Source organism: Pelobates fuscus, chromosome 5, assembly GCF_036172605.1.
Source record: "Pelobates fuscus isolate aPelFus1 chromosome 5, aPelFus1.pri, whole genome shotgun sequence".
Taxonomy (NCBI): Eukaryota; Metazoa; Chordata; class Amphibia; order Anura; family Pelobatidae; genus Pelobates; species Pelobates fuscus.
The window spans coordinates 208172000-208184290 of NC_086321.1; the positions used below are offsets into that span (position 1 = coordinate 208172000).

General features: G+C 35.7%; 1 protein-coding gene across 6 annotated transcripts in view; it reads right to left on the reverse strand.

Annotated features, from left to right (window-relative positions):
• The window catches only part of NTRK2 (neurotrophic receptor tyrosine kinase 2), a 230715-nt gene that overhangs the window by 82354 nt on the left and 136070 nt on the right, over positions 1 to 12291 (reverse strand). For all 6 annotated transcript variants that reach the window (XM_063454989.1, XM_063454987.1, XM_063454988.1 and 3 more), the window contains one exon: positions 416 to 604. In XM_063454989.1, the coding sequence (XP_063311059.1) occupies positions 416 to 604 (189 nt within the window). The remainder of the gene's footprint in view (positions 1 to 415; positions 605 to 12291) is intronic.

The following is a 12291-nucleotide window of genomic DNA, read 5'->3' on the forward strand; positions in this document are numbered from 1 at the left end:
CATTTAAAGTAAAAGAAGTCAGGTGTGGTGTGACTTTCTCCAACAATGTTCAGAAGTACTGGAACATCATTGTAAATAGTAGTTAAGCATGCTGTGCCAGGGTTGAAGTCATGGCTGGCACTTAGAGTGAGTTTTAATTGGTCCAGCCATGTCTAGAGTGCTGGACTGGGTAGGATTGTAGTAAGACGTAGCTTGAGATGACAATGAGAGCTAATGATTCTCTCTCTCTCTCTCTTTATCTATGTTCACATTGGTTGGGGAGGGGTTGAGAAAAACATAATACTAATGAACTTATGTAGATAAATTTATGTAGATTTTTTACAACACATCTCAGGATGTTGGAATATGAAATGTATCATCATTGATGCTCACAGTGAATAGATAGAATGTTTTAATATAAAATGGATTTACTTACAAGTGTCTGGCTTAAGGTGGCTGTTTGTTATTCCAAAGTACTGGGGGTTTTCAATGACAGGTATTTTTGTCATGCCAATAATTACTGCATCAGGTCCACCTTCAGAAGAAGATGGGGTGTTGCTGCCATTAGAAATGTGATGGAGAGGACTGGCTGAATCATCATCATTACTGATCACAGATGAAGGGCCTGGAATAAAAGAGTGAAAGTTAGAATTATTGTAATATTATTTTGTAATAATAAAAATAATCCATTATTATTATTGCCCATATTTTCCACAGATGTATGACAGATGTTCTTTTGAGGAACAATCTGAACACAATTTACTCCCCCTTTTTTAGGATATCTCTGTCCAATTTGTGGTAAGATGTGCAAGTTTCTCCATCACCTAGAGACGCAGAGTAATATTTTCAGTGCAACAATATACATTTATTAGAACCATAATCAGCTTAGCGGCACATATCAAGGGTTATGGGAAATGTATAGTCGCATGCCAGGTTACAAGCAAAATGTTAATGGTGCTTTTTCTCACAGATTTTAGATAGAAACAAAGTTAAAAAAGATAATAGAACAAATGGCTAATATACGCATTTAATAAGTAAAGCTTGTTAATTATCATTGGTGTGATTGCCTTAAAAGAAACGTAAGATGATCCATTAATTTACCAATTCATACCCCATGCATATAAACAAAGCCAGTTATGTATGATAGATCTGCACAGTGTCTCTATTAAATTAAAAATATCACTTCCGCACATTATCAGTTATCTGTTCTGTAATTTTTATATAGTTATTCTAATCCTAAATGAGAAGGAAACTCTATTTCAAAGTACAGTCAGAACACACAATTCATTTCTGGGGAGTATTAGGTTGTAGTGCACATAAAGTTATCAACTCCAGTTTTTCATTATACCTGCTTTAAAATCTTCAAAACCTGAAACGCATGTAACAATGGATGAGATGTATCAAAGTGTCATCTTTTGAAAAGCGATGCAATGTTGTTAAAATGGATCAATCACCAATAGAATGCTCCTGCTGATTCTATTGGTTTCCAAGAGATAGCCACACTCTTAGAACTCTGCACCACTTTTCATAACATAACATTCTGATAAATCTCTCCCATCTTAACTATTGTTGAAATGTATGATTTCTTGTCTTACCAATGCAAAAAGTAATACTATAGAGATCTAAAAAAATAAGTTGAGTGAAAAGTATGATATGATGATTTCAAGATTTTAGCATTTTAAGTAAAACATTTTTAACAATGCTTGGCCCTTCCTCTAGGAATTGCCCTGAGCTACACCAAATAATATTAATAATAATAGTCATGTCCTGTGGGACATAAAGTTATACACGTAGAAAGATAACAAAGGAAAGAGTAAAGATCATTTGATAAGCAAGTATTAAAATACTGACAGACATATGTAAACTGACATGTTGCTTAAGGGAAAATGAGAGTCTTGGGACTTGTTTAGGTCTTCAGTAAAGGAGGCCCTGTCTAAATGGAGCAAAGTGAACAATCACAATGGCCAAGTGTGCAGGAGGCTGCTTTTGTCTGTCCTGAGAGAAGCAATAGTTTGAGAAGGGGAAAAATAGTGATTTCCGATATTTTTGGGTCAGATTGTGTATTATTTGTTTTCAAAATAAACAACCAATGTTAATAGATTTTACATGTAAAGGAAGCAGAATAGGTGGTGAATCTCATCTCAGTGGGGTTGATTGGTTAGTGCATTTTCATCCTCTGTAAGCCATGAAGAACTGTTTTCCAGAATGCCTATCTAGAATGCCTATCTAGAATGCCTATCTAGAATACAAGGTTACATACTAGACTGAGAAATGCTGGGAATTCACAGGGAATTTTGAGGATTTTGGTTCAAAGTAGCTCTGTTAGACAAAGCGATTAGTTGCAGATTAGTATAAATGTGACTATTTTGGTCTAAGATTATACATTTCCCCAAATTCCCGGATTATTGAACCTACCTGTAATTACTTTATGATGATATTGTTGCTCGGATATAAACAAGTAGATGTTATAAAAAAATTTAAAAAAAAAGTATTTTAATAAACAAAAAGCTCAAGCTTTCACACTTTAGTTGAAGTTACCAACATTGAAGATCCAAGTACTAGGCCAATTGGTTGGGCAAATCCTTTGTATGGTTACCTAGTGTCCTCTTACCAGCTGAATTGCAGTCTTAACAGGTTTCAGCTTCAGTCAACTGGTATTCATCCACTCTAGGAGATCTGCTAATTATCTGTTAATGCAATGTTTCAGGTTTTTGATTCCTTAGAGATAAAAAGAGAATCCTTAGAAATACAAATTTGCATGTGAACTTGTATGATATTTTAGGCCTTGCCATTTGATGATGTTCTTGTGATTCTCCAAGCGAGTGTAGTTGCATACAAGTATATTCTTTTCTTTATGATACTCTCTGCATTTCCCACCCAGACTGCATAAATCTAGCAAATGCTCTTACCATCTCATTAGTTTTTTTTGGTTTTTTTTAAAACCTTGAGTGGAAATATTACCCTTTTCTCTTGGTATGTCTGTGGGTGTACAATGACCTGCTAATTTGCTCAACACATCGACACATAGGGTTTGCCACCATTGGAGTAACCATTACATCTAGCCACCTAGAGATGATTATTCGCTTCTCAACTGATTATATTGTGTGGGGCAACATGAGTGCTACATATCCAGAAATACAAACACATTATTTAACCCTCACCTGGTTCAAATGAACTGAATGAAGAGCCAGGGCATAAAATGCAGAGTTTTAGATCTCTCCTGGTAAATAGGGGGTGCTGTAGATTCTGACATCTATTATTTTTATTTTAACCTTCTTTCCTCCCCTCAGTCTTTTTGCAGTTGACCATTAAATTTAGATTTCTTTTTTAGCTTGCAAAACAAGGGTAGTTAAAAGTCACGTATTAGTCTAATGTTTATGGATTCCGTAGAATGTGAAAATGTTCAGGATATATTTTTAGCAGGTGCAAAATAGCTCAGAGGCTAATTAGTACCAATTAGGCTAATTCACAGACTTTGTAAGTTGTCTTTAGTAAATGCTTAAATTACAAATTCTTCCAATATCTGGATTTTTTCCCTTCCTTTCAAAACTTATATTAAATATTCAATATTCAATTTAGAAAACAAAAAAGGAAAAGAAACAGAAAATAAAGCAGTATCTCATATGATTAACAGGTTAGTTTAAAGGGGAGCGGTCACTTTTCTGCAAATTATTCCATTTAATAAAACATGGACAATCTTCCATGATGGTTTAACCTTTGCTATGTTTTGTTTATATCAAAGTTTTAGCAAATTACATCATTATCAAATTCAGACAAGGCAAAACAAGACAAAATATTGCTAACAGAATTTTTGTTTTCCTTCCTGTTCTTTGCATGCCTTTTTATGATGCAAAGGCCAAGCTTATAAAAATCACTGACAAAGAGCTAAGATGGACGCTCACAGTGTCATGATAAAGACACTCTACACTTTTTTTCTTTTTACACCTCACAAATACATATTTGTTACATAGGGTTAAAAAAAACATACTATTAAAAATCCTGGGAAATGACAGTGCTCCTTTAAGCACCATAAACAATTGAACCATTACATTAGTGCTGTGTGCTTAAAGCAATTTACACCAACTGTCATTGCTGAGATTGAAGTATAGTACTATGAACTATTTGTAAAACTGGTTCCTGGAAAGGTATACCACTAGTAATCCCAAATTGTGCTCAGACAAGGCCCAAAATAATCAGGTAGTTTTACGAGGAGGCTCAACCATCTTGAGTTTTAGATAGACTTCATCATGGCTTCAAGGTAAAACCATGATGATGTTTTGGTTTGGTTAATGTAGAAGCGGAAACATTGTACTGATTTTACCTCAATGCTATAACAATATCTACCTAAAGCCCAAGATGCTTGAGCATACACCTAAATATAGACCACTAGAGACAGAGACAAGATGCAGGCCAATAAGTGGTATAAAATGGTATAAAACATAGACTGGCTCACTAAATGGTGCTCACAAAATCTTGTTATGGATGCTATCAGTTTAAAGAGCAGTGTAAATTGTCTTATGTGATGAGTTAGTCTGTGTGCTGATTTGAACTGCTCTTTGAGGATAAACTACTTATCCAATAATCAACTACTGGACAGAAAAAAATAGGATAAGACCAGTCCAATAGACTAGAATGAGAAGTTCCTGATTGGATTCATGATTCCTGAGCCGTCCTGCATTTTGGATCTTTTCTGCCCTTTTAGGTGTAATCAGTCTGATATGCCAGTGGCCTGATTATTTTTGGAATGGCACAAGATGAGCTAAAACCAGCTTGAGAGCGGGCTATTTGAGTTGTTGTCCATTCTCAGTACTTTCTTGCACCTTGTTTTTTGCTCTACCTAAGTTTAAAGGGTAACCCAGACATGGACCCTTTGCTCATGGTGCCTAAAGGGGTATCCACTATACATCTCTGACAATGTCTATCAAGGTTGAAACCATTGTCTGCGCTTGCTGCATCCCTCGTGGAGAGAGAGCAGGCCTGCATTTTGGCTTTGTTCCACCTCTTTGAGTGGAATCAGTCTGATATGCAAATGTCCTGGTTCTTTTTGTAATATCACTAAATGAGCTAAAACCAGATTGAGAACTAAGCGGGGACTTCATTACCCCCCCTACACCCCCCCACCCCCCCCAATATTTTCCAACGCATACACTGAACAAGACGATACATATCTATACTTACATACAATAAACCTCTTCAATTGGACATTATATATGAACTTTGGCACTGTTCTACATAGACATAGCAACTGAAATTTTTACTATGCGGCTAGACAGTACTAGGATCAGACTAGAACAGTCATTCTGTTCTCCAAATGTAATAAAACCTGTAAGCAATTGAAAAGTACTGATGTTGTCAAATGTGATGTGTATTGACTTGTTTTGTCCAGCACATTCTCTTACTCTGAAATATTATATCACTGCATCATGATGCATTAGTGACAAACATTTGTTCTCATTTATGCACCTGAACACTTGCCAGGCATCTCAAACGACAAAGCATAATTAAGAAAGTCCAGCACTTGGTCCAACATTAGCAAATCACTGTCATGGTCTTATTTTCTAATTCCTGACATCTGAATCCCAATGTGAAATTTTAATACATTTTAATATATTAAATGTTCTTTCTCTAGAGCATTATAAGAGTCCTCAAAAGTTCTGCTCCAGCTAAAAGTGACGTATTTAAATCAACCACAGTTCTGAGATCAAAACTTTTCTTCCAGACACAAAGAGACGCTATAACGTAATTTCAATTTTTTTTGCCAGAATTGCTATAATGCCAAAGACAACAACAGTAGTGGGAAAAATGACATTTTAATTTCATGACGTTAGCAAGTTCCACCTGGACCACCAGAAAGACGTTTTGACAATTATCCTATGCCATACTGAAATTTGAACTATAAAGTGTTTTGGGAGTTTAATATATTGGCAATGGCAACATGACTAACATTATGGTTTATGTATACATAAAGTATATGTAAGACGCTTACCTCATTCCCTTGCTTATAATCACCAAGCACTTCCCTTCATCTCCGCTTGTTGTCTCTTGTTTTAATATGATCTCAGCTTTAGACTGTGTTTCCCTGAACAGAGGTGTACATGAAGGAATTGGACTTGGAAAACTGTACATATTCTCGTTTCTTTGCTTTTCAGTCTTTTTCCAAATAAGTATCACTAGTGAACATTTTCATACTAGGTGTACTTGGCACACAAGGTAAATAGTAGTTTTGTTCATTGTAACCCCACCACCGCTTGGGAATAAAAAATTTAAAGACAAACTCCCCACCACAGTTTATTGAGGAGGATATGGGGGCCTGGGTGCATTTGCTTTTTTTCTTTTTAGCCATCTTCAAGTGGTTTAAAAAAATTTCTCTCAATCCAAATCTCAGCCTCTCCGATTGGTACAATAACATAAGTATCTTATTTTGACTTCCATCGCATCGCACGTATCTCCCTTCTTCTTCTGTCTCCAACTTGTGACTTCTATGGCTATGACATAGGCCCTATGTCTTTTGAGGCCCCCTGTCTACCCTCCTATCCACTTCAAAATGACTGAACAGCTCCACTGCAGAAAATATTCATGCTCCTTTACCTGGTCAGTCAGTGCAGATCAGGGTTGGCAGGATGTGAGGCGAGTGGAGACAGGGCGAGGTATGAAATTGCATTCTCTCCTCTCACATTGCACTCAGTAGATTGACATTCTAACCAGGGGTACATGAATAGCCCCTGCTGAGACCCTGCATGACCATGTGGGGCAGTGTAGAGCTGGGAGAGGGATGCAGCATGCACCTCCCTCCCAGATGTTACTTGGGGTGGTATGTTCCTCTCTCCGTCCCTTCCATTAGCGCCCAGATGCAACCCAGGGCCAACGCTTCTCTTGCCACCCCATTAGTATGGTACTGCTAGCAATACATTTTTCTAGCAACCACTAATGCCTTTGACCCAAATAAAAATATATTGTAACAAATACCATTTTAAATTTATCTGCTTCAAATCTTGCATTAATATTTTGCAACCAAATGGGATTTTTTTTTTCAAAAAAATACATAAGATAAACAACAAACAAAAAAAGCAATGTAATCTAATATATATATATATATATATATATATATATATATATATATATATATATATATATATATATATATATATACTAGTATATGTACTACAATTCCAGGTTATTAGAAAGAAGTGTTTTGTATTTTTATTTACTTTTTATAAAAGCATAAAAAGGGATTTAGAAATGCTATGAAATTCAAAAATAATTAAGAACATTGTTGCAAGTTGCTACGGCAACACATTGCTGTCCCATTCACCAGGTGTCAACACTGCACATGGTCTAACTACATCAGCTTTTCAGCAAACCTTTTGATAAATGTAACCCATAATGACACATGTTGTTAAATGCTGGCTTATTTGACAAATGAGCTGTTTAACATGAAATTGCCTAAATTCCATTTCCTTAATGCACTGACTAAATCACATTACAGCCATGGACATGTAGCTGACTCCTGCTGTAGAGTAGAATAGTCAGGACTCACAAATGTGAAAACAGTCAGTGAAAAAAACATCTTTCCACTGACAAGCAGCTCTGGCTTGCCCTCTCATGAATCATTTAGGCAGAACATGAATCACAGGTTAATATTGTAAGGCAATGCCTAATCTCTGATAGATGTTGATTAAATAGGGTCACTTAATTACTTGTCACAGTGGTTTGAGTAACCATGTTTGACACCCTATTATTAAATTTGCCTGTACAGAGCTGGCACTGAATCCTCACCATAACATTTAAGGCCATATTTATCAATGCAAAATTGGGCCCTTATCGAGCAAATAGCTTGACACAGATCAATCACCATATGAAGGTTTCTAAGTTCTTCTTCCCAGAGCTTTTTTTACATTTTTTTGTCTCGAAAAAGTAATGCCAAAATGCCGAGCTATTTGTGTGTAACTATATTGGGATAAACCATACAAAGTACTATAGGGCTACATTACATTGTTTTAATCAAATATTTAAGTTAAAGCAATCTGCTCAAGATAGGACAACCTTGATGTCTCATTATGGAAAATCAAATTCATCTATGCATGGTACTCGCTAAATTTCTAGCACACTTTGGAGAAGGATGTGAAGATCAGGTACACAGATGCCTGATTTATATATTTTCTGATGATTATACCATTACACATATAAAATCAATACCTACCGGTGGGTGTACTTGCTGTTCACAGGTTTTGTGAAAGTCTGTTTATTTTATGGCTAACCTGACATGAAACTTATTTTTTTAGACACTCCGCATGTCTGTCTACATGTCTGTCTCATAATCTGTTGTCACAATTTTTTGGAAGGAATTCAAGGTTATTTCAGTGTTTAGTGGACATAATGTAGGTATATAATATTTTTTTTTATCCGACAACCCAATCGAAATAGCATATGTCCAAATAATCTGCAAATATACCTCTGAAATGTATCTTTTCTATCTCAGACCTATTGCAAAGTGCGCCAGCTCAGACCTACTGTGTGAGGACTAGATTATAATGATGATTGCTGGGGAACATAATCTTGACCATGATTGATACTCCAAAGATGCTACAGAAGGATTAGAAGAGTCCACATCTACCATACAAGGGTGTATTTGTAAACATTTTCCACCACATCTCTTGAACACCTCTAAGTTGGCTGAAGAGACCATGAAAAATTCCCAATCTTCAATTTATGTCTCAGAAGGCTGAGAGATGTGGCATCAATACCAGGTAGACAGAACATTAGGCCTGTGACTGCATTCCAAATAGTGTGGAGACAAATAAGTTGATGAAGTGCATGAGCAACATAAGGCAGGCTGCACACTACAGCTCCAATGTGCAAAGTAAGCAGCTATACTGCATGCTGCTGATGATACCATAGCTTGAGTGCCAGGACTAGCATATTAATGCCTGGAAATCTTCAAAAGCCTTTGAGCTCAGAGGTTTATTAAAGTAAGGTTAAATTGTACCAAACTATGCCATGTAAATTCTAAGTCTAGCATTCAAATAAGCAATTTAAAGTATTCATATAAATAGATGAAGTGAAAACGTGTATGGTTTGCTTACTAAAGAAATGCCTTTCAAGAAATTACTGTTTGGGTTCACTACCAACTGATTGCTAGTAAGAGAACCACTCATTATAAGGCCTGTGGCATTGCTTTCAGCAGCTGAAATATCTGAGACGTTGTAACTACTGCAAATCCATCTTTCTTTGTATTTATTTAATACTTACTGGCTTTGAACATGAGGTGATCCTCATATCCTTGCATGCTAGCTCCTTCTCAATAGAAATGAAACCTAGGTAATATAGTGTGAGGGTGCGCTAGTCTGAAACTGGTGATTGTATACAGCACACCAATAATGCAGCTACTTTACACAAGTGAGCGGATCACACAATTACTCACCAACAGTCTATGGACGAAATGTTTGTTCCTTCATTATTCTATGTGCTAGTTAGGCATACTGAATTTAAAATACATATTGAACATTACTTATGTGATACATATAAATTGGGATAATTTATAGCAAGCAATTTGTGATGAACAGATAACCTACTTGCACAATTTCAGGCTAAATATATGTTTTAGAAAACTTCCAGTTAGGTAGAATTACAGATTGTTGACCTCCAGGAGATGGTCATCCCATAGGGGCTGCAAATAGTCCTGTGATCTGTGGACAGACTCTTTGAAGCCCAAGTAGGTAACATGCAGTGCCAATATGGGTAACTGAGCTGTACATTCCTCCTATCCGTTATTGTCACCCATATATTAGTGAATGTCACTTAATCTGTCATTTATCTTTAATTAAATCCTTCCCTCTGATGTGTATAAGGAAAAGCAAGAAGTCCATCAAGGCAGCTTTCTTTGTTTACTTTCACTGTCAATTATAGTGGCATCTGTTAGCCACCTACTGGAGCTAAACTACTAATCCTTCTGGGTTGTACTACATGTTATATAACAATTCAAAGTATCATGAATTGGAACAGAGACACACTTACTAGTCAATTTGGAGATGGAGAATGAGAACTTGACAGGGTCATCAACCATAGCTCTGATAAAGTCTTCCTATTCATATGGCTTACTCTCCCACATGTAAGCAGAATAAGCAGATTATTCAGAGAGAATAGGACAATCCAGTCTCACCCGTCACATACTATCTGATGGCTAAAGTGTGCTCATCCTCCTGAAGCCCCAAAGTGCAAAGGACTGGGCATAATATAAAACACCCTATGAATTTTAGTTTTCAGTTTTTCTTACAAAGTCAAATGAATAGTCATCATATGCCCATAAATATATATATTTTTTTACATTAAATTAAATCAAATGACAATGATTAAGAAAATAACAGTGATCTGTCTTAATAGCTTTCTGTCTCGGCAGTGTGTCCATTATGACACAGTTGTGGTAAACTGACAAAATGTGACTTAAAGTTTAGTGTCAGCCCATCATACCGTACAATTCTCACCCCATAGTAACAGTTTGGTTTGGAGTGAGCAGATGTAGCTCACATATAGTTGCAAAGCAAAAAAAAAAGTGCCCAAACACTTAGCTAAAGACTTACATGGTTTTTACTAAAGTGAGTATTGCAGGGAATCCACATATTAAATTTAAGGCCAAAGCAGTTAAAATTCTCTAAGTCAATTATGTTTCCAATTTGGGCCGAAATTTGAAATTCACTTTGAATTCCTAACCATTCTCACTTTAGTGCATACTTGTCAGTAATTAATTTAGTAAATGTAGTATCTGATGTGACAGTTTATACCAATAGCACCCAGCTAACACCCTAACCAGCTAACACCCTAATTTAACAATCAGTGAAATGTAGAGAAAGATGTCGGCATTAATGATCAAAATGTGAATCATCGAAATATTAGCTATAACTTATTAATTATGTAACTTTGGGAATGAGGAAAAAATAAGGGAACAGGATAGTAGAAAGGAAACCAGTTTAATGATTTAATATAGCGTTACATCAAATGTTCTTCTGAGATGAGAACAAATACATAATATTTGTGACAAACTGGCCTGCTTTTTAAAACATTATGCTAACATAAAATAGACTAAAATATGTGCAAACACATAATTTATTAACCATACCCACATGTTTGTGTGTAGACAGGCCAAAAGTCATGATGGAAGCTATGTACTGATGCATTAATTCTTTAACACATATAGGTTGTAATCTGATTAACCCCTTAAGGACACATGACATGTGTGACATGTCATACATGTGTGACATGTCATGATTCCCTTTTATTCCAGAAGTTTGGTCCTTAAGGGGTTAAACAACACCCACACGCAAGTTCCTTTTTTTAACTGAAACAATATAGTTACCCCCCTTCACACACAGATATTTAAATACTGTCTTAGCGGGTGAGCCCCAGACACTAAAAATTACCTTAAGTTCTGTGCCTGCGAGACATAATGAATTGGATCCTGTATTTGTTTTTTATTGATAAATTTGGCTGAATTAAGCTGATTTATTTTGCACAACCAATACAGGATCTAGTGACATGGACAGTTTGAGCTCAGTGAATACTTTGGGTGATGGTTTTTCATGAATAACATACCTTAAACAATTATTTATACCTAGAAAATAAGCTGTATGTTCCCATGACACATTAGCACATACAATGTGCATGCTCATCCATCGTTTGTGTTCACAACATGAGATTATGTGAGATCAGTCACATCAGTGGAATTTTGTATCCAAGTTAATGAACTCAGTCAGCACTGAGTAAATAGGGGCACTCACAGGTAAAGGAAAGATGAGAGCATGCAAAGCCATTGCTGTCAAAGAAGAAATATGTGTGGGTAAAGCCCTGTTTTGAAAACTGGCTTTAAATAACAGTTGTAAATTAAACATACGTTAAATAGAAAATAGTTTTAAACTCATCCGTAACGTTAAATTCATAAGCTTTCCTATTAGATATCGGAGGGAAGAAATGCAACATATTCTTAAAAGTTTAAGTGGTTTATTAGTAATATTAGTGAGCTCTGTGTTGGATACTTATTAGGCACAAACATATATTCATCTTTTCACCCTATGGCCTGTTTTTTTTTTTAATTTTTTGTTAGAAAAAATGGAATCGTAATAAAAATAATGCAATATGTAGAATGGCCAAATGATCACCAGGCAATGCTATGAGCTATCAAATAATAAGCAAATATGGGAAACAATAGATGGGAAGGGTAATAGTGAGATTATGGGGTATACCTATCATAGTGCTCTGAAAAGTGACATCTAAATAACATCATAATTTATTTGATTGTATATATTAAAGTGTTCTAAAAGG